Source organism: Sinocyclocheilus grahami, unplaced genomic scaffold (assembly GCF_001515645.1).
Source record: "Sinocyclocheilus grahami isolate Dianchi unplaced genomic scaffold, SAMN03320097.WGS_v1.1 scaffold85.1, whole genome shotgun sequence".
Classification (NCBI taxonomy): domain Eukaryota; kingdom Metazoa; phylum Chordata; class Actinopteri; order Cypriniformes; family Cyprinidae; genus Sinocyclocheilus; species Sinocyclocheilus grahami.
Genome location: NW_015505264.1, coordinates 1,400,374 through 1,424,050, shown reverse-complemented (window position 1 = coordinate 1,424,050; position 23,677 = coordinate 1,400,374). Strand labels below are relative to the sequence as shown.

The following is a 23,677-nucleotide window of genomic DNA, read 5'->3' as shown; positions in this document are numbered from 1 at the left end:
AACATGCTTAGCTAGTGAAAGAAGCCCTGCAGGGCTTCGAGGCCCAGAATTTAAGATGTAGTCAGTCAATAATAAGGGTCATGTCACCAAGCAACCGCTTGTATTGGGAGTTAGATTAGATAACCCTTCTGTCCAGAGTGTATTGCCTCAACTGCCCCTGGTTGTTTGAGTCTACCAGATGCTATCAGCATCTCTTAAGTCAATCATATGCAAATGTATTTGGCTACTGCTTTTCTAGTCAAACTAGTGATTGCTGATTGGTTGGAATTGTTATAAAGAACAACAATAACCGCATTAGCATTGTATCATAGATTTTCTTACTCTCCATCCTTACAGGTGTTCTGCCAGCAGAATAATTGTTTCCCTTGGTTTTTAACACAGTTTTGAGGTCCATTGGGAGTTTGACCCAGAATGCATTGTACGGTGGCCGCGAAGTGCAAAACAAATCACAATTCTGAAAACAAAATAACAAATTACAAACGCAAATCTAAAAAACAAAATAATTCAGAAAGCACAACAACAATTCAGAAAACATTATAACAAGTCAGAAAACACAACGACAAATCAGACAAACCGGAAAAGGTAGGTATAGTTTGAGACAGTGCCATTGGTTTGGGATTACTCACCGCTGACTGGATGAGACATCTGTCAATCAAAAAATACGGAGTGTCTATTTAGTTAAAAGTGGCCGTTAACCATCAGCTCCAGTGGTGCAGATGGATAAGTGCTAGTCCTTGGCATTTTGACATGATTGACCAAAAAAGTTCGGCAAAAGGTGGGATCGAACCTGGGTCGATCGCGTCAAAAAGCTAAGGGCAAGCGCTTAGCCATCTGCGCCACTGGAGCTGATGTTTTACAGCCACTTTTAATTAAATGTAAATAAACACCCCGTATTTTTTTATTCCATAGTAAGGGCAATTCATACAATACATTTAAACTGAGCTACTTTAATACCATCTCCGAACTTTCTACCACGACTCTGCTGTTCTTCGGCTGGTTCTTCTTGTATACGTTGATTGACAGATGTTTCGTCCAGTCAGCGGTGAGTAATCCCAAACCAATGGCGCTGTCTCAAACTATACCTACCTCTTCCGGTTTGTCTGATTTGTCGTCGTGTTTTCTGACTTGTTGATTTGTTTTCGGATTTGTCGTTGTGTTTTCTGACATGCTATTTTTTTCGAATTTGTCATTGTGTTTTCTGACTTGTTATAATGTTTTCTGAATTGTTTTTGTTGTGCTTTCTGAATTGTTATTTTGTTTTTTAGACTTGCATTTGCGTTTGTAATTTGTTATTTTGTTTTCAGAATTGTGATTTGCTTTGCACTTTTTTGCACCGTAGCATTGAGACCTATTTGCCTCTCTTAATGGCATTGCTTTGGCAAGCTTTGTGCAAAAAGCATTTGTCCCTTATCTCTGTCTGTTGCGTGCATGAGATTGACAGATGTTTCGTCCAGTCAGCGGTGAGTAATCCCAAACCAATGGCGCTGTCTCAAACTATACCTACCTCTTCCGGTTTGTCTGATTTGTCGTCGTGTTTTCTGACTTGTTGATTTGTTTTCGGATTTGTCGTTGTGTTTTCTGACATGCTATTTTTTTCGAATTTGTCATTGTGTTTTCTGACTTGTTATAATGTTTTCTGAATTGTTTTTGTTGTGCTTTCTGAATTGTTATTTTGTTTTTTAGACTTGCATTTGCGTTTGTAATTTGTTATTTTGTTTTCAGAATTGTGATTTGCTTTGCACTTTTTTGCACCGTAGCATTGAGACCTATTTGCCTCTCTTAATGGCATTGCTTTGGCAAGCTTTGTGCAAAAAGCATTTGTCCCTTATCTCTGTCTGTTATGTTGCGTGCATGAAAGCCCAGCAGCTACAACCGCCTTCTCTAAAAACACAATGCCTGACTAAGTGCCTCCCAGAGAGCTTGCTCTGAAATCCACCAAAGCTCTGCCTGGATTTTCACTGGAATTTCATCCGTGGGTGGAATGTTGGATAGACCCGGAGTGGCTCTTCTTGGCCCTCGGTCTTGACAAGTCCAGGCCTTTGTGCTCCCTCCGTATGGAAGGGCCGTGTATTTGGGATTTCTGTAGTGACGAATAAACTGGTCACATTCGCCAGCTTGTTCCTGACCCAGCTTGCAGTGCAGCCACTAGCTATGTAAAGATGAGATCAGCCAGGTCTTGGATTTGTAGCCCAGATTTCCACCAAGTTAAGGCCACCATTTCTAGTCATGTCATATGTATATTCAGTTTAAATGATTCCATACTTTGTTAAATTACTTGAAAATCTCAAGTGTTCTTTCCTGCATTGATGTTGGCTTTAGTAATGTCGCATTCATAAACCGTGCAAGTTGCTATTTCTAGTCATTGGCTGTTTGGCTTATTTGATAGGATAGCAATGTATAGTGCAAAATGAGTCATCAATATTTTAGCTCTGCTCATCTGAAAGACAGTGTTATAATTATATTTTATATGTATAATAAATATTTATTATCAGTAGTAGTAGAAGTAGGGCTGGGCGATATGTAAAAAATATCTTATCAATAACCGCCTTAAAAAATTTCACGATATCCGATAATATCATCTACCCAAGCCCCACCTCCACTACACCCTGCACCTCGCCGAGACAACATTGCCGGCATGCACCATAAACACACACCAGGTTCAGTTTGGTCTTAATTATTGCCACATTAAAGTTTAGCTTTACTTTTCTTAGTTTTTTCTTATCAAATTTGTGTTTGAAATTAATTTAATTTTGTGAGGAGAACTGTTGTGGAAAAATAATAGAACCCAATTGTAAGTTCATCATGGTGAAGTTGGACATTCTGGCGGTGATTGTAAGAATGATAAATGCATGTTGATATTAGGGCTGCACGATTAATCGAGTGCGATTGTCATGAGCATTTTGTTAGTAAAGCCGGTTCTGTAATCAGCAGGAAATCATCATCACGTGTAGGGATGCACGATATATCGGCCACACTTTTTTATGACTAAATTTGGTAATGGGAGAGTAAAAATATTTTTAAAACGTACACCGTTCAAACTAGGCTGCTTATGTTGAAGTGTTTGGGATGTGGCTTTTAATGATGAGACCTTTTTGTAATCAGGCTCTCAAAAAGTATATAACAATTTGGATATAGATTTATCGGCCAACATATCGGTTATCGGCTTTCAACAATAAAGAATAATCGGTTATCGGTATCGGCCAAAATGTTCATATCGGTGCATCCCTAATCACGTGCTTTCACTACGGCTCTGTGAAGTAAATGCTGCTCCATCTGAAAGCATGTGAAAATACCACATTTAATAACATTTTTACTCCAAACTCACTTCATAACGTCAGTCGAGTGTTTGAAATAAATCCTTCTGTGAGATGATGTGGCTTCTTACACAGAATAAGGCATGCAACATATTTCATAGTATTTAAGCAGTGATAAAGGCATTGCATTATAAATATACTTTATTTTAATGAACATTATAATAATAAGAACTCAGATAAACCGTATATTGCCGTAGTCGTGTGTTTATTAGTCACGTTGAATCTTCTGTTTATTCAGCTGCAGCGATAGGCATTTTCTGGGTTTCTTCTGCGAGGCGTATTTGGAGTTTCAGCACGAGAGCGCCCTCTGGCCTTTGGATGGAGATTTACTGCTGATCACAAAACCGTGCTTCACTGAAAGATACGCATGACAATCACAGCTTCTGTCGAATCGCGATCTCGATTCCATTTCGATTTATCGTGCAGCCCTAGTTGATATCATAGTAATGTCTTGAATAAAATATGCCTATTTCCGGTGTTTCTCTTTCTTTTTGGCATTATCATGTGTGTAGACACATTTCATGATGGTAAGTTTAATTTCCTTGATTTATAACAATTGTAGCGTTGTTTTTAAAATTGTAGTCAAGCAATAACGTAGGCTATTTGATATTTATCATACATGACTAAAATCATGCAGCGATTAAAAACGTTTTCTTTCTGGTAGCCTATTTGGAGGTCTCTTTTGGCCCGTTTTTAACAAAATAAAAATAACTGCTTTATTTATTTAGAAGCAGGGTAATTGAAATTTCATTTTTGTATTTTAATTTTATGAATTAAAATACAACGGCCACAATATAATATTAAGTGTTGGGCTGCCGAATCTCCGAACGCGTGCATGTTGAGGGGCGAGCTGAGATATAAGCCTATAATGTCTTCATCCGTTTGCGCAAATGAATTAAGAATTTATAGTGCTATATCCAACCCTCTACGGACACCTTGGCAATTGAATCTCCATTGGCTGGTATAACACCCACCATTAACAAAAATAAAATAATGGAACGCGGGACGGGAGAGAGACAGAGTGTGATTATGGCGTCTACTGGGTCAGATCGATAGTTAGGCAAATTAAAACTAAAGAAAACCGTATGCAACTTAAGCTTCGCAATGACAGACAACGAACAAAAAAGGTAATTTGCAAGAGCTGCGTCACAGCGCATATCAAAAGCTCCCTTATCGGTTCTGTTTTCAGTACTGGAGAATAAAAGATACGTTCTTAGATGCTTTTGTTAGTTTGTGAACGTTATCGTACACATTTTATCTCCCCAACAGATTAATTTGAAAAGTTTATAATGCATGTTGGCTATTCCCAATTCAGAAGAGCGCACACACAGCCTGTGTCTGTGAATGCTTCTCATACTCGCTCCTCTCTGCCCCACGCGGCGCGAATCCCGCATCACGGACGAGGCGTTCATGCTTTCCGCACTCACGCAGCCTGTCTCGTTATGCTCATTTATACTCGCACCCGACTCCACACCGCAAGTCTCCATGAGTGCATCTGGCAGTATGGATGAGGCTTGACGCACGCGCGCAACCTGTGTCAACTCGCGCCTGGCTCCGCATTTAATACGAATGTAAATTCAGTCTAACTGCTTGCTAATTTCACTTGGATGAAATGAAACATTCAGCACATTTTCCACTTGCTCTTAAAATCCCAAATACTTAAAATGAATAAATCAATTTAATACTTTAATAATTGACTTAATAAATAGTTCTTTATTTATAAAAAATAAACCAATATTTTCTGTGAAATTCAGTAAGTTAATTCTGTAAAAGTAGTTATACCATTATAATCTTGCCTGCTGAAGAAAAAAAAACAATATAACCCCTCCCAAAACACTATAACAAATTTAATGGATTTCAGGGTTATAATGGGAATTTGTTTGATTTTAATGTGAACTATAATGGTGTCTATTTGATGGATTCTATTGGTGGGATGTAAACTGGCAGATGGCAACCAATAGAACAACAGTAATTCCTATTGGAATAATGCCCAAAACAAAAAGGAATTTTGTAATGGTTGAATTTCTGTGATGGTTTCTATTGTTTTTTTCAGCAGGGTAATGATACCCATACTGTGCTGCACATTATTGACAATATTGAGCTGATGCTTGACTTTACAAATTTAAAATCGCAAATCAAATCGCAATATCTGTCAAAAAAATCGCAATTTGATATTTTCCCCCAAATCGCACAGCCCTAGTGAGCACCAGCCAATGAGATTTTCGTTTGTGCATTAGTTCCACCTACTACAGGAAAACCCGGCAGTTCTTAAAAGCTGAAGACTTCCAGAGGAACTCCCGTTATTTTTACAGGAAAATACAACAAAGTATATTGTTTACATGTAGCGCATCAATTCTGCATGTTATGTAAGACTCTCGCTCGCTCTCGCTCTTTGCGCGTGTGAGAGAAAGCGACGGCGAGTCGTGCACCTTCACACAAGTTTACGTTAAGCCAAATACACAAACACAGGTGCGCTGCGCATCCATTGAGATGAAATGATAAATAGCACAGATCGCTTGACGGCGAGTGAAACTCTGAAGTGCTCAGTCAGGGTGTTCTGTGAGTGAAAATATATCTGTGCTAATCATATACTCAGCATCCAACTCACACACTGGCGAGTAAAATCTGAGAATTTATTAGCCATTGGCCAATATTAGACATAATTTAGTCGCCCAGAGTGAAGATTTAGTCGCATATGCGAGTGATTTACTCGCGATGTAGAGGGTTGGCTATATCTCAGTTTAATTAAACATAATTATACTGTATACACTGTTTCAAATAAATGTAAAAATAGGGCGCTATGTGTGCTGTATAAATAGGCTGCAGGAATTTGTGTATTTTAATTATAACTCATGTTTGTTTGTTTTCATCATTATACAGTCTGTTGAATAAATATTCAGAAACACATGCAGTGCTACTATTTGTCTTTTTTTTCTGTTTAACTTTTATTAAACTGCAGATCAAAATAGAATAGGCCTATACCCTAAATAAGGATAAATTATATTAGAAAGCATCTCCAAAATAATCGCATACAGAGATGCACGTTGCCATTACAGTAGTCAGCGCCGAACAATAGGCAAATAAAATATAAACTGAGGTTACAAAAGTGATTCAGTCAAGATCAGTGAGGGATTTTCTTTTCTTTTGTTCTTTGATTTAACATTAATGACTGGCGGCAGCGGCTGCTGTCAATGCACGGATCCAATGCACCCTTGTTTTCTTTCTCAGCTCTTTGCATTCACTTAAGACATAACCGATTGTATTTAAGGGATATTTTGATATAATTCTGTGTGTATTTGTCCATTCGAGTGTGTAAGAATGCAAGAAAGACAGCACAGTCCAGTGTTTGCGTATATAAGAGACGGCTTTTGTGTGTGCTCTTGGTGTGTGCGCGCCCAGCACAGAAAAGAGCGCGCGCGTGCAGAAGCGTGTTCTATTTCGTCTTCTTGCAGTTGAATCTTTTGAAATCACAATAAATGCACATACAGGAATTGAGAAGCAGAATCGAAATAAAATTTTATAAGAAGTAATTAGATTCCTGACCTTACGCATCTAATGTGATTTCCAAAATTGGAATAGCTTTTAGATTCCCAACGTTCCTACTAAATTGTTTCATTCTTGCATGCAAAAAGACCTGTATGGTTACTATGGGGCTATGTAAAATATTTTTTGCAACGTACTAGGTTTATCATTTGTCATTTTTTTCCCCGATAATCGTCTGTTACCTTACTGTTGACATCCACATCGCAATACTTACGAGACATTGACTATATACTATGTACTGTTGACAACCAACACCTGCTTACCCCCATTGAAAGGCTTGGAGGGGCCAGGACAATTTTTTTATATAACTCCGATTGGATTCATCTGAAAGAAGAAAGTCACATACACCTAGGATGCTTTGAGGGTGAGTAAAACCCAGGGTAATTTTAATTTTTGGGTGAACTAACCCTTTAACATCTCCATGTATCAATTATAAAGCACACCATTCAACAGATTGCTGTATGTCACAAACAGCGCTTCAGAGTTGGAGCAGTAGTGTTTTAGATGGTTATACACACGTTGCAGGCTCGTAGAGGCAGGGCAATTATCTTTGTAAACACTGAATTTTTGTGTTTGTGCAGTCATAAAACATAAGTGACTGTTGCAACGCTTGTGCGTGTGTGTAGGTGCCCCTCGCTGCTGTGTTTGTTAGGCTACCATTGCAGAGGGAGGTAGTTAAGCATGTGCCTGGACTCTGGGAGCAGTGGTTTGGGCTGCAGCCAACATCACAGATGGTCAGGATCTCTCGCTCTCCATCGTCATTCTTCTCTTCACTCTTTTTCCCCTCTCAACTTCTCCCACACTTGTTTTTCTCAAACATGCTTTTTGTAAACCAATGAACGGCTTCCCAAAAACTAAGGTGTTGCGATATCAGGCACAGTCTATGATTTTAGCAGCGTTACACATTAGTGATCGACCGATATTGATTTTTTTTAATAACCAATACCAATTATTTGCACGTTTATGTGCCTGATAACCGATATGCAGAACCGATATTTATTTACTGTTATAAAGTAAATAAATGACTGGGTGAAGTAAGAACACACTTCACTTTGGTTTTTCCTCTTTTCAGTCATCTTTTTTTTTTTAAAGTGTTACATGGAGCGGCAGTACTTACTAGTGATAGATAGATATTGATTTTTTTATAACCGATACCAATACCAATTATTTGCACGTTTATGTGGCCGATAACCGATATGCAGAACCAATATTTATTTACTGTTATAAAGTAAATAAATGACTGAGTGAAGTAAGAAAGTAAGAACACACTTCACTTTGGTTTTTCCTCTTTTCAGTCATCTTTTTTTTTTTAAGTGTTGAAAATTAGCAGTCTTTCATGTTAAATTTAATCTTCATATTACAACAATAAAAAAACATTTTATTTATAAAAAGCATCAACAGCAACAACACTAATATTAACAGTAAGCAAAATAAATGTAGAATGTCTAATGTTTTCAAATGGAGAAAATAAATAAAGGACAGGAGTCATATCAACTTAATTTTAAACTACAGTTTTAGTAGGTTTATACGCTGTTTTAATAGCTACAGAGTCCAGAATAATTCACTGGATAATGTTAATTCACTGAATAATATTCTCTTGAATATTGGAATATAACAAACAAAACATCGTATTTTATTGTATTTCTCAACTGAGAAGTTTTGATTTCCAAAATTGGAATAGCTTTTAGATTCCCAACGTTCCTACTAAATTGTTTCATTCTTGCATGCAAAAAGACCTGTATGGTTACTATGGGGCTATGTAAAATATTTTTTGCAACGTACTAGGTTTATCATTTGTCATTTTTTTCCCCGATAATCGTCTGTTACCTTACTGTTGACATCCACATCGCAATACTTACGAGACATTGACTATATACTATGTACTGTTGACAACCAACACCTGCTTACCCCCATTGAAAGGCTTGGAGGGGCCAGGACAATTTTTTTATATAACTCCGATTGGATTCATCTGAAAGAAGAAAGTCACATACACCTAGGATGCTTTGAGGGTGAGTAAAACCCAGGGTAATTTTAATTTTTGGGTGAACTAACCCTTTAACATCTCCATGTATCAATTATAAAGCACACCATTCAACAGATTGCTGTATGTCACAAACAGCGCTTCAGAGTTGGAGCAGTAGTGTTTTAGATGGTTATACACACGTTGCAGGCTCGTAGAGGCAGGGCAATTATCTTTGTAAACACTGAATTTTTGTGTTTGTGCAGTCATAAAACATAAGTGACTGTTGCAACGCTTGTGCGTGTGTGTAGGTGCCCCTCGCTGCTGTGTTTGTTAGGCTACCATTGCAGAGGGAGGTAGTTAAGCATGTGCCTGGACTCTGGGAGCAGTGGTTTGGGCTGCAGCCAACATCACAGATGGTCAGGATCTCTCGCTCTCCATCGTCATTCTTCTCTTCACTCTTTTTCCCCTCTCAACTTCTCCCACACTTGTTTTTCTCAAACATGCTTTTTGTAAAAAAAAAAATCAACATTGTATTTGGTCCGGACCAAAGCAAGTGAACTAGCGGACTTTCCTGGTGTGAATACTAGTGATCGACCGATATTGATTTTTTTTTATAACCGATACCGATACCAATTATTTGATAACCGATATGCAGAACCGATATTTATTTACTGTTATAAAGTAAATAAATGACTGGGTGAAGTAAGAACACACTTCACTTTGGTTTTTCCTCTTTTCAGTCATCTTTTTTTTTTTAAAGTGTTACATGGAGCGGCAGTACTTACTAGTGATAGATAGATATTGATTTTTTTATAACCGATACCAATATCAATTATTTGCACGTTTATGTGGCCGATAACCGATATGCAGAACCAATATTTATTTACTGTTATAAAGTAAATAAATGACTGAGTGAAGTAAGAAAGTAAGAACACACTTCACTTTGGTTTTTCCTCTTTTCAGTCATCTTTTTTTTTTTAAGTGTTGAAAATTAGCAGTCTTTCATGTTAAATTTAATCTTCATATTACAACAATAAAAAAACATTTTATTTATAAAAAGCATCAACAGCAACAACACTAATATTAACAGTAAGCAAAATAAATGTAGAATGTCTAATGTTTTCAAATGGAGAAAATAAATAAAGGACAGGAGTCATATCAACTTAATTTTAAACTACAGTTTTAGTAGGTTTATACGCTGTTTTAATAGCTACAGAGTCCAGAATAATTCACTGGATAATGTTAATTCACTGAATAATATTCTCTTGAATATTGGAATATAACAAACAAAACATCGTATTTTATTGTATTTCTCAACTGAGAAGTTTTATTTAAGATTATGGTAAAATGCTTAAATATCGGGGAAAATATCGGGAAATCGATATATCGGTCGATCTCTATTACACATACATACGGCCCAAACACACTTGAAATAACAAAGACCAGGGAATGAAAAACTCTACTTGTATTGTGTTTAGTAATTGCAACATGTGTTTTCAAGAATCTCAATAACATGCCAGATTATGCCGTGCTTTCTAGCAGGTTAAGGCAGTTGCCGTGTGTCTGATGTGCCTGTGCTTGTGATTCACACACTTATTCATGTGCTGCATTACTTTACTGCGTCACTGACTTATCAGCAGCTCGACAGCATGTTTTTGCCATTTAGGCAGAGCAGCCTGTTCCCGAGTGGCATGTGAAGCATTGCGGTCCTTCGGTGTGTCCGCCATATCTGTGGGCTCTCGCTGACACCGTTGGCAGCTAGTTTGCAAGTGGAGAGCCAAACGTATATCACATCATTGTGTGCGTGTGTGTGTGGATGGAAGGCTGACATGCTTGCTTGAACTGCATTTTTGGAGCTCATATCAGCCGTGTTTGGTGGTGCAGACAGGACGAGGAGGAGATTTTTTTTTTTTTTTTTGAAGGAGTTTGTTTATTTCACTCATGCGATAAGGTTTTTTTGTGCCGTGTTAGACTGACGTAGTTTCAGGATGTGGTAAGAATGTGGAGGGAGCTGTTCGGTTTTCAGTATTTCACAACTTGCTGCTGTTGTGTGTAAATGTGTGAGTAACCCTTGCACTGCCAAGACTGCTTTCACATTTAACATTAACTTTCAGTAGCGTTTGCATTCGCTCTGTGTCTATAGTTTCTGTTTTTTGCTGTTCAGGTCAATAGGTTTTAAAGACGCCGTTTGAATGGAGGCACATCTGGATGGCGGCCTTTCACATTTAACATTAACTTTCAGTAGCGTTTGCATTCGCTCTGTGTCTATAGTTTCTGTTTTTTTTTCTGTTCTGTTTTCAATAGGTTTTAAAGACGCCGTTTGAATGGAGGCACATCTGGATGGCGGATCTTGTGCATTAAAGTTTTGCGTTCATTTGGAAATGACGCAAATCTCCGCCCTAGTTGACAGGCATTCAGTATCTCGCTTGAAAGTTTTTCTTGAACCATCCTGATGTCATATCCCTTACATTGAGATATTTTGTTTGGGTGGCATTTTTGCACATTAAACACATTGTACTTTTTTGTGTAATTCCTATTCATGATGCTACTCAAGAAATGTGTAGTGATTTTTTTTTTTGTCTAGATATAATTTGATTTATTTTATCAGTTGAATTAAATTTTTTTTTTTACATCTGTATAAAACATTTAAATTACATTAAAATATATAGAATTAAGATTAAACATTAAGGTTGATATTAATTGATTACTTTATAAAAATATTGATTTGATTTGGGTGGATGTTCGGGTGGCATTTCTGCAAAAACGATCCCTTGCGTTGAGCTCTGTTTGGTTTGTCGACTCCATTGTTGGCTCAATGAAGTGACCGTTGAATGTCATGTCACAATATAACACTGATTCACTTCCTGTGACATTAATCCTTTGTTGCACTACAAAACGGCCTTCAGCAAATTGTGCTGCCGTCTCACAGCAAGGCTACCGGATCTGCCACTGAGAACGCTGAGTTCTGTTACACAACGTGTTGAGAAGTTTAACTGTAGGAGCAACCGCAAGTTTGATGCAGTTTACTGGTATTGCTTAATAGTTCATGCAAAAATGTCAGCATTTACTCACCTTCATGTTGTTCCAAACCTCTATGACATTATTTCTTCAGCAGAACAAGAAAGAAGAATTGTTTCTGTCAGTACAACTAATATGAGTGGGCCCCAAACAACTTTAGACTCCACTGATTCTCATTGTATGAACAAAAAAATACTTTTTTATGAAGAAATTCATACAGGTTTGGAACAATCTGAAGAAATGGAATATAGTGCAAGTCTACTTAACTAATAAGTTGCACACAAGAAGATATCTTGAACAATGTTTCAGCTGTTTTTGTCTACACAATGTCATTGGGTCCAAAACATCTTTCAGGAGGAAAGTCATAAAGGTTTGGAACCACATGAAGAAAGAAAAGAAAGCGCAGGTGTACTTAACTAATAAGTTAGTTTATATTGCGACCTGACCGACTCCATAACCTGCTCAGTAAAAACAGCGTTTATGGCTTGGCACTTACAGGAATGTGCACTACCGTTATCCAGCATCTCACAGCATGGTGCTATAACTCATGAGGACGCTTTGAATTTATGAGCCCTCTCCGAGGCCTGTTCCTTTAATCTGAGGGAGTTTAGAAGCACAGCGTCGGATAAGGTTTAATGGGAATCTGTCTGGCTTCCTCTTTTGTTTGCTTGTTCTGTCATGAACCCACTCCCTTTTTTCTCTCGCCTGCAATTAGACAAGAGGAAGAAATAAGTTTGAGCTTGACTATAAACTGACCGTTATCGCTTTCAAGAAAAAAATGCAGATACGTGCTTAGAGAATCGAATGCTGCAACCCTGCGGCACACCCGACCCGAGATGACCTTATTGTGCTGGCCTTTGTTGCAATTCATACTAAGTCAAGTTGGATCAATATGAAATAAAACACAGTTTTTTGGTTTTTAAACATATATCAGCAAGAAAAAAAGGATTTCATAATAAGCAGACTTTTAGGGACTCCTTTTAGGAAAATTGGAAAGGCTTTATGGCCAAAACATGAGGAGGATTTCATTCAGTTTGAGTCATAAAATATTTTGCAGAAGACACACATGCATAATTAAAATGGACATTTGTTAATGCGTGCATTTATGTCCATGACAATTGAACACATTGTAATTTGTGTAATTATAAGTCACGAATCATGATGTTTCTCAGTATAATGGTTGGAGGTAATAGTGATTTTGTATTGATATCAATTTCTTTTTTGTCATTGGTTACATAAAAATGAAATGTAAAAAATTATATAGAATTACATGCATTCATGTTGAGATTGACTAAAGTATAAATCAAATATTTATATATGCATAAAAAATAATTGTATCAGCTGCAAATATTGTACTATTTTCAGTAAAGTGAATTGTTTAGAATGTACTGTCCTCAAATGTCGTGACAATAATGTAAAACATTAACCTAAAAACCAAAAATCTATTAATCCTAAAAACAAGCCTATTTTTTAATGCAATATATTATTTCTTTGTCTTTTTTCTTTGTTTTCTCCTTTTTTTTTTTATAAAAAAGTGACTCAGGCAGTACTTTGAGATTCGCTCTGAGATTCACAAGTTGGCCAATCAAAAAGCATCTCAGACTGCAAGGTTGTAAATGTGGTGCTGATAAGAGCTGATTCTGTTTTTTAGTCCAAACCCTGATCTGTAACAACTGTAATCAGACTTCATGTTGGCAGACCTCAAACAGATCACTCAGAAATGTCGAATGGGTTTTTTTCTGTCCGAACAGGCTGTATTACATTGACGAATTGAGGCCGAGTTTACACCCCTGACTCCCCTCATGACATGCTGTCAGGGATTTTTGTTTGGACCCGGGCCTGAGAGCCGAGAGCATGGGGTCAGGAACAGGAGCCTCATGAGGACCACGTCATGCTCTCCATCATTACACTTCCTGTGTTTGACTCAGGAATCCACAGCTGCGATGGCCCCTCTCTCAGCCGTTAGGCTCTCGAATGCAAATACGCAGATCGTCAGCTGTGCTTTTTATTAGACATGTGACCCAGCGCGCAACTACCGTGTCATTGATCTCACATTTACATGAGTGCCAGTGAGTCTGTACTGGGAGAAACATTCAAAGCAGAGAGGATGTTGGGTTTTGGACGCAGCGGTGGGGTTTTCCCGAACTGTAAGCGAAGATGTTTAAATAGGAATGATCTGTGATTGTGGCGCTCATTCCACACATGCTATTGGCAGGTTCGAATGTGGCTCGCTTCTTCGAAACGGGGCCGTTAGTGTCTTTGAGTTGCGAGAAAGTCTGTTTTCTGTGACTGTGGTTGCGGGGGTTCGGCTCATCCAACTTGCCGTTCTGCTATTTATGGAAATGTTTCTCCGTAGATAGATGCGGTGATGTCACTGCAAAGAGAGGCCAACTTTGGTCTGAGAGAGGGAGCTTGTGTTACACCTGTTCCTAAAATGAGTCCAAGCCACACTTAAAAGCTGAAAGCATAAATCATTATGCTTTTGGCTTTCATTGTAGATTCTTGCTCAACAATAGATTCACTTCATTCTGTTGGAAACTTCGCTATTCATTATTAAAGTCCAAAAATGAAATGGTGTTTGCAACATTTTATTTGTGTAATGTGAATATTGTGCAAAAAATTGATTTTGCAAATGTTTTCTTTTTTTCTTTTTTGGAGGCAAGGGGTTGAAAAAAAGACCCGAAAAATCATTTTAGAGTTGGAGCATGTTAGTATATTTTGATGAAAAATTGTGAGAACCTACATTTTCTTTAGAATAATGTGCACTGATGAATTATTCTTATTAAACCATGAAGATATGTTAAAGTTATGATTTAATGCTAATCTTAACCATTACAGTTAATTAAATTAATGCAACAATAAATGTGCGCAGAATAATGCAGCCTGTTATTTGATGGACTGCTACTTAATATTGTGTAAAAACTGCAAGTTTGCATGGTCATAGTGGTAAATATGATCAAGTATTAGAAAATATTCTTAATGATATTTAGCTTATACACTAATAGCTTATACAATATGTAACCAGATTTTAGTTTTGCACAATGTTATATATATATATATTATTATTATTTATTTATTTATTTATTTATTATTATTATCTTATTCTTATTAACTTATTATCTTATTATTATTATTATTATTTAGAATAATTCTAGAATGATTTTATGTAGTTTATATAAATTATCTAATTATAATTTATTTTCTGTAATGTGTAGAATGAATATATACAGTATATATATATATATATATATATATATATATATATATAGTTTGACTGAATGTTAAAAAACAAGTAAAAAAATAAATCTTTCTCCAAATAGACCCTTGAACCAGATTCTTATGAGAAGTGAGTCCTTGAGGTCACAAAACCGCAAATTAAATATAAATATACTCCATGATAGCAAGCACACATCTTTGATTACAAGGCGGCAGAGAAGCTGACCGTGTTTTATTTAGAAAATAAAGCATACAGTCTGCTCTCTGCACTGCTGATAAGGAGACTCTAACATGCTCTCCTCCTGCCAGCCCCTCCCACCATGTGCGTCAGTGGCACTGCTGGTCTGGTTGGCTGTTGCTAGGTGGCTGTGTGTGAGTGTGTTTGAGAGAGAGAAAGAGAGAGAGACATTTAGGGCTAACACAGGCAGCTTTAAGTGTGTGTGCGTTTGTGTGTACAACTAAGACAGCTGCACTAAGCTCAGCACGCATTCTGTCTGGGCCTTGAGCTGGTCTCCGGCCATCTACAGTTGCGCACACAAGCAAACACACGTACGCAAATCCATACACCCACATACTGACATACACTGTAACACCTGCACACAAACTGACACAGAGACTATGATCCACAGTTTTCACAAGGTCCAATGGGAATAGCTCTGATTTGGTCTATAATCACGATTCTTGTCAGATGGATTTTTTCTAAGGTAGGTTTCGGTGGAATTCCTAGTTGGCTCGGCGTTTATTACGCGATAACCCTTAACAACTGTTCTCCGTATGTTTTGGAGAGAAAACTAACTCTGTTAATAGGCCAAACGCTTTGTCGTGTGGATCAAGATCAGATACAGATCGTGACTTACAGATAACTTCACTTTGAAAGTTGCTCGCGTGGGGCTTGCTAATCAAGTAGAGATTATGAGTCAGCGAGGAAACCCCACCGAACCGCATACAGACCTGCTCGCCATGGCTCAAACCATAGCAGTCACCTTGGAAGAGTGACTGAATTTTCCATTCGGTTATATTCAGTATTTGAGTTGTAAAACGTCTTACACTTGCTTTCATCTTTGTGAACATCTGGTGTGGACTAATCAAAAGCTTTATGGTTTAGTTCTGATATGGTAAAATGCATTTTTTTTTCAGATATAAACACAGAAGAGACAATATACATTTTGTGAAATAGATTTATTAAAGTAATAAACTTTAACTTTGCAATGAATCCAAAGTACCAACAGATCTTTTCTTCTGTATTATGATATCTTAATCAAACGGATCATCGGAAAAAATAAAAAAATGTGGTTTTGCACGTCGGTTTTTGAGTGGATGGAGGCAGACCTGAATGCAAGATTGTGGTTTGTTGCTTTGGCTTTGGGATAAAATGATTACTTGAGTAATTTGATTAAATTCGGCATGAAACGGATGTTGCGACAGATCTTTTTTCCTGTATTGTTGTTCAAATTTAACAGATTTTTATTGAAAAAGAAAAAAACTGTAGGATGGGGGCTCAGTTTTATCCATTAATTGTTGATTGATTTATTTTGTTAAAAAAATAAATTAAACTCATGATGAATCATTTAAAATAAGATCCAACCCCCCACCCCTCCCTCAAAGAAAAATTCAAAACTTGATAAATTCTAAAAAAATGTGCATAAAAAAGTATGTGCTTCAGTCAAAAAAAGTTTAGTTTTTTTAACCGATAAGAAGACATGCCAATACATTACAATAGAAACACACTTAACAAATAAATTCCTTGATGTACTCCAAAAAAGTCTTTTGAGACTTTGCCTCAACAGATCATGAGATTGGATAATGGAATTAACCAGCGAACCGATCTCATCGCACACCATCTCAAATGGTTTTTTTATTTATTTATTTAATTTTTAAAAGTTATTTTTGGGCATTTCTTGCCTTTATTAGGATAGGACAGTATGTAGACAGGAAGCAAAGTGAAAGAAAGAGAGAAAGGTGGTGGTGGTGGTCGGGAAAGGTCCACTAGCCGGGACTCGAACTTGGGACACCCAAAGCGCAACGGCGCTATATGTCGCCACGCTGCCCACGAGGCTATTGGTGCCAACCTCAAATGTTAGTTTGAAATCTTTTGTTTTGTTATTTTAAAATGCCTGAGCCAAAGTCTGTCATCAAAAAGATTTGGTAAAATCTTCCATGTTTCGCACGTTTGCGCACCCAAACCTCAAATTGTCCGAATGCAAGATAATATGACAGCGTTTGTTATTGCACTTCATCTGCACACTCTGAGGTACAAGTCATTTGTTATGTAGGAAAAAAACACACTTGCTTTCCTGATTGCAGCAACTTCCATTTTAGCATTGATACTTTGGGCCAGTTTTCCAGGAAGTGACGATTTTATCCTTGAACACATGGATTGGAAACAGTGATTTATTTGAAGATGTCTTTGTTACTCAAATAAGCACGACATTCACAACCACACCGGTAATCTCACATCAACAACACAGTTCCTCTCCCACTCCTCTTCCTGCACCCACGCGCTAACACCTGAACATGCGCATACGCTAACTTTATATTTACCCGGAAGAACCTTCTTCCAAGCGAACAGGGTCGGGGGAAAATAACATGTTAACTGTTTTATGCAATATTCTAATTTTGCGCAGAAGTTAAATTCGCAACTTTGGAAGGAAATGTAGCTGATAATATGCAAATGGAAAATAGCAGCAGATCTCCTATCCATTGTGCATTGGATTATTCATTATTTTGACTAATTTGATTGATACTTTTTAACGAAAAGTCTAGTTCTTTCTGCTTTGTTTCATATGTTACCATATTTAAAATTATTTTCCATTTTATATTCTGTTGCAAATCTTGGCTGGCTTTGGCTATGGCCGGCTGACTAGCCTAAGTATGAATTTCAACCTCTTTCAGTTTTTGCAGTTAAGTCTCATGTAGTTATGTCTCAATTTATAGACATTCTCCAATGCTGTTCTGGTCCCAATGATTATTCAAATAAATGAAAAAGTTAATCTTGAAATGTTGTTTTTTTCAGGCAGTCCATGCGGTAGACAAAGAGGAACAAAGTGCTGAATAATGTTCCCACTGCCTTTTCCTGGATTAGTTTAAAGGAAGTGGTGATGCTGTTTTCTCCTGTTTGAAGGCCTCAGTCGAACCTCCTGCGGGAGACGGTGGTGTGGAATGGAGTCCGCTGTGGTTGTGGCGTGTTACTGTGAAGTCCCTTGGTGAATTGATTGGACTCCATCCCTCTTCACACAAGCCCTTAACTTGTTTCGCATCCAAACGCTGTGTCAATAATTGGCTTTTAGGCCTGCTAACCTGTTCAAATAGACCCCTCAAAGCATTGCTAAAATTCCTCAAGAGCTTCATAAAAGGTGGTAATCGTGCCTTTTACCACCATCAAAGCAGTCCTTACGTTTGCTGTAGCAAGAAATACATAATTTAATCAGCATTTGGACATATAGAGTTGTTAAACGGTGGTAATCATGTGGAGTCGGTGGCATGAAGGTTGTATGAAAACTTCCAAGGAATGGGAATCACTAAACTTGTCTTGGTTATCATAGTTCCTCTTAGCAAGGCACACTATTTTGGAGAGTATCACATACGTAAACAACATATGTACGTGGATATGTTGTTTAAGTTCAGATCAAAGCGTAAACAGCGTATCCACGTACGGTGCTGCTGGCACAGAACAGCATACATTATTGATGTATGTGATACTCTCCAAAATGGCGCTATAGACTGACGCGGAGGAGACGAATTGTTGAATAAAGTCGTTATTTTTGTTTTCTTTGCGCACAAAAAGTATTCTCGTAGCTTTGTAAAATTACGGTTGAACCACTGATGTCACATGGATAATTTTAACGATCTCCTTGCTACGTTTCTGAGCCTTGATCGTGTAAGGACCCTTGCTGTCTATGGGAGGGTCAGAGAGCTCTCGGGAATGCATCAAAAATATCTTAATTTGTGTTCAAGGTCTTACAAGTTTGGAACGACATGAGTGCGAGTAATTCATGACAGAATTTTCATTTTTGGGTGAACTATCCCTTGAACATCAGGTTTTCCCAATGGAGCTGTTCCTGAAGTTGGTGCACTGCAGGTAGGCTTTGGGATTGAACTTTGAGGATTTGGGATTCTCCTTGAGTAATTTGATTAAAGTCACGATTAAATGGAAGTTGCAACAGATCCTCTTTTCTGTATTTTGATGTACATTTGAGTTTAAAGGGGTTATTGAGAAATTGTATCCATTGGTTGTTGATTGGATTTTGAGATGTTGGTGTTGCACTCCAAAATGAATGAGAGGTTGCAGTTGATATAAAAAAGGAGTGGGGTTTAAACAGCCTTAAATAATTGGAGAAATATGCCATACATCACCAGAAATAAGTCTGATGTTTCACCAGAAATTCATAAGAAAGTCAATACTATAAAGTTGATTTATAAAATAAGCCTAAATGTTTAATTCATTACATTTATTTATGATTATCTAATTATATTGATATTTATTAAATTACATATCTATTATCAGCTAATACCAATAAATTAAAAAATGTCTGATAACTAATACGGTCCATTACAAATCTTTACAGTGACGGTGAGACAAACAATGCTGAAAGTGTAGATGGAGCTCCCCTAAAAATGGCATATGCCAAACATTTGACAGCTACATAATATTAAAACTACGTAAATGGTGACAGCAGTTGTTTGTCCGCATTGTGAAACCAAACGTATCACAATGGCCCATCTTGTAAACCGAGTTAACACACCCAGGATTCATTCTAGAGATAATATATGGAATGCTTTGCTTTTATGTCATTGTAGATAGATGTTCTCACATCTTATTTTTTTGACTGCTTGTCCAGTCATAAGCATGTGCTGTGTTTTATTATAATTAGATGAAGCCATTCATTTACATTGCAAAAGCCTGCTATCATGGTGAAGTAGGCATGACTACATGCATTTTTGAGACGCGAGATGTTGATCGTCTAAATAGTTTAGTTGAATATGATGTCTCAATGAGGTATTTAAGGAACATCAATGAATGACACAAAATAATGAATTGTTAAACAAACTAGCTGGATGGGTTTGAGTTTCAGGTTCACCTGAGGCTATGGAGAGTCTTGTGTCAGATGGATGCAACAGTGTTTAGACAACTAAGAAACTTTTGACCAATTATAAATGAGACCGAACATAATCCGGTTGGTAGTGCATTGGATTATTCAATATTTTGGCTAATACATTTTTTAAACACATTTTTTTAATCTATACTTTAAAAGTCTAGTAATCTCTGCTCCATTTAACACATTTTTACTATTTTTCCATTGTATTGGATGCAAAAGTTAGTCTGGGTTTGGCTTTGGCTAGCTGACTAGGCTAAGTAATGAGTCAAAACTTTCAGTTTGTGTAGTTAAGTTTCAATTAGTTATAGGGATGCACCGAAATGAAAATTATTGGCCGAAACCGAACAAAATGAAACAATGCACCGAATACCGCACGAAATGAAGGTTTTTCAAGTTTTTTCCCCCCCATATATTTTTGCCAATTTTTTTTCACCATTGGATAAATTAAATAGCCAAAATGTTCTTTTTACTGTTTTGTCTTGCTTTTCAAAGAAAAAATCAATTACAAAACAACAATTTAAAAATATTTAACACTGAACATTTTTAAGATTCTAGCAGTGTCTGCAACAAATTTAACTTAATACCACAATTTAAAATTAATAAGTTGGTAAAATAATATTTTTTGGCCATCAAGACCCCCTTCTTGAATCAGGCATGTATTTTTAACTGTACAATTAAAAGCAGCCTTGCTGAGAAGAGACTTCTCTTAAAACATTCGAAAATATTTGAATGCTATGTGTGAATGTTATAAGAAATGTATTAACAGAGCTGTTGTAATGATTATTATCATTATTATTGTCTTTTTATTTTATTTTACAGAACAACAGTAAAATTACAATACTAACATTTATGAATGTTGATAGAGTTCTTGCTTTTTCTCAACTTTTATTTTGGCAGAAATGCACAGGAAGACCTCAGTGCTTCTTTTTGTTGACAACAGCAGATTTATAAATGTGTCTCATTACGAATACGTTGTACGTATCGCATTGTCACATGCCTTGTAAAAATTCATAAAAATGTGACTGAGCAACTGACGAGTAACACTGTTCCAACACTGATTTCCGTTTTGCCTTTTGAACGAGCTCTTGCTTTTTCTCAACTTTTATTTTGGCAGAAATGCACAGGAAGACCTCAGTGCTTCTTTTTGTTGACAACAGCAGATTTATAAATGTGTCTCATTACGAATACGTTGTACGTATCGCATTGTCGCATGCCTTGTAAAAATTCATAAAAATGTGACTGAGCAACTGACGAGTAACACTGGTCTAACACTTTGGACTTTGAACCCTGGTTAACAAGCAGATAGCGCCGCGAGTTTGTACAGCGCTATCAGAATACATGCAATTCGAGCATGAAAACATAACGTTCTGCAGTGTATTTAATTGTTCATCATACCAGCAACAATCACCCCTTCCTCTTTTCATAGAAGACATGCGATGCAGTACTAAACAGTCTCTCGCTGTCGGTGCTTGTAATGATTTTTGCGTCTTTCTCGGACAGTTTTAAATGCTTCCACACGGCTGACATGTTTGTTGCATTATAAAGAGTGCGTGCCTCTCACTCTGCGCTGGTTGCTATTTGATCGCTTCATTTCATTGTTCGGTACAATTTATTCTGTCTTTTCGCTTATTCGGCAGAACACGAAAGAGCTTTTATTTTGCTATTTTCGGTTGCCGAACATTCGGTGCATCCCTAATTAGTTACAGTAAGTCTTGAATAATATGCATCCACCCATGTTGGTCTTGACCTTGTATCTTTTTAACACTTTAAAACTCCTTACAGAGGCATACAAATCTAGATTGAGGTATATTTATGCTTCTTCCCAGTTAATTGTCAAAAAATAAATACTTTAGTGTATATATTTTTGCCCCAAAATCTAGACTGAGGTACATTGTAAGGTGCAATATGTACACCAGAATATTATTAATATTTTTGACACCGTTCTAGTTAATACTAGTTAATACTGTAAGTAAAGGTCTTTAACCCTTTAATGCACACAGTTTAATGTTTGGTTAAATATTTATAAATATATTATTAGCTTTTAATTTATTTTATATAATTACCCAGTTTTCATTGTTTATTATTTGTCATTATTTATTAATGCTGGTGTACTTTTAAAATAATAATGATAACAGAATACCAGCATCATTTTAATGTTTTTTTTAAACTAGTCATTAAACTGCTCTCAAAAAATAATTTGCCGTTTGTTGTGGATGAAAGTTGCCATGAAAGGCTGAGTGAAGACTGATGTTTGTTTTTGTCTGTTGTGAGCTGAATTCAGAGAACTGTTTTGCTATAAATGTAAAATCAGCCTACTGGAAATATATTTTTTTTTTATCATTTCTGCTGAACTCCCCCTTTTCTTTTTATTATTTAAAATGATTTTTTTGTTTGGGCCTCTAGCCACCTCACTGAAAGTCAGCAAAACAGCACAGACCGTCATGCCTCGCTGGCGCATAGTGGCGATGGTCTCTCCAAGAAATTCAACTCCTCCGTTCCCGCTCCGTGTCCGGCTGCGCTGATGCCGCTCGTGTGCTGAGCCCATATGGGCACGGATGGGTGGTTTGTCATGCCCCGCTCAGCCCCCTGGTAGAAATTACTCACACGCAAAAACACCAAGTAATGTGTGTAAACACTGAGTTTGCTGATACTAAAATACTGTCGCGGCAATAGCAGATGACTCGAGTCTAATTTTTCACCGGCTTGATGGTAGATATTAAAGATAGGGGATGTCAAAACGTCATATGAGGGTTACTGCAAGGTGCAGTATTTTTTGTAGCCTGTATATTCACTTAGCAGTTTTACAGTTTATCTGTTCCACTGGTTATTAACTTAACACAAAGCACTGCCATCAGTTAAGGCCTGTCTGCAAGCCTTGTTTTCAAACTGCAGACTGGCCTCCAGCCACATTAAAGGGTTCATATGATGCGATTTAAATTTTTCTTTTCTCTTTGGAGTGTTACAAGCTCTTGGTGCATAAAGAAGATCTGTAATGTTGCAAAGACTAAAGTCTCAAATCCAAAGAGATATTCTTTATAAAAGTTCAGACTTGTCCACTCCCTCCTAAAACACCTTGTTCTAACACGCCCCCACATGTCTATGTCACTGTGTTGGGAAGATTTGCATAACACCACCCAAATGTTCACGCAAAGAAAGAAGGCGTAACTTTTCTTCTCGCTGTAGTGTTGCCGCCGCCATGTCGTGAAGACGCTGTGTGTTTCATTGTGAAAGCGAAACTACTTTGTTTGGCCTTCCAAAAGAGGACGATATCCGCTTCGCCATGCCTGGAGCTGATCAGTGCTGGTTGCTGAGGAAATACGTTAACTTCGTGCTGTCATCATTTCTCCGATCACAAATGCAGACATGGTTTTATGTTTACGCGGCGCAATACACAACACAAAGTGTAAAAAGACAGTATAAGTCATTATAATCAGTAATTATGTCCCCACTGGATGCAACAAATGCCTCGTTTGTAATGGGTTTTATTGGTTTTGTCTCGTTGCGCCAGGACACATGGAAACACAGTA

General features: G+C 37.2%; 1 protein-coding gene across 8 annotated transcripts in view; it reads left to right on the top strand.

Annotated features, from left to right (window-relative positions):
• Positions 1-23,677, top strand: part of LOC107586714 (high affinity cAMP-specific 3',5'-cyclic phosphodiesterase 7A-like) — a 45,041-nt gene that overhangs the window by 3,139 nt on the left and 18,225 nt on the right. Inside the window, exon 1 of one of the 8 annotated variants that reach the window (XM_016274191.1) lies at positions 10,485-10,603. The exons of 6 other annotated variants lie outside the window; for them this stretch is intronic. Coding sequence is in view for 1 of the 2 variants with exons in the window: in XM_016274188.1 (XP_016129674.1) it covers positions 15,699-15,758 (60 nt within the window). In the remaining variant the exon portion in view is untranslated. Of the gene's footprint in view, positions 1-10,484; positions 10,604-15,672; positions 15,759-23,677 lie in introns of those variants that run through there. One more of the 8 variants, XM_016274188.1, reaches the window with a different exon arrangement.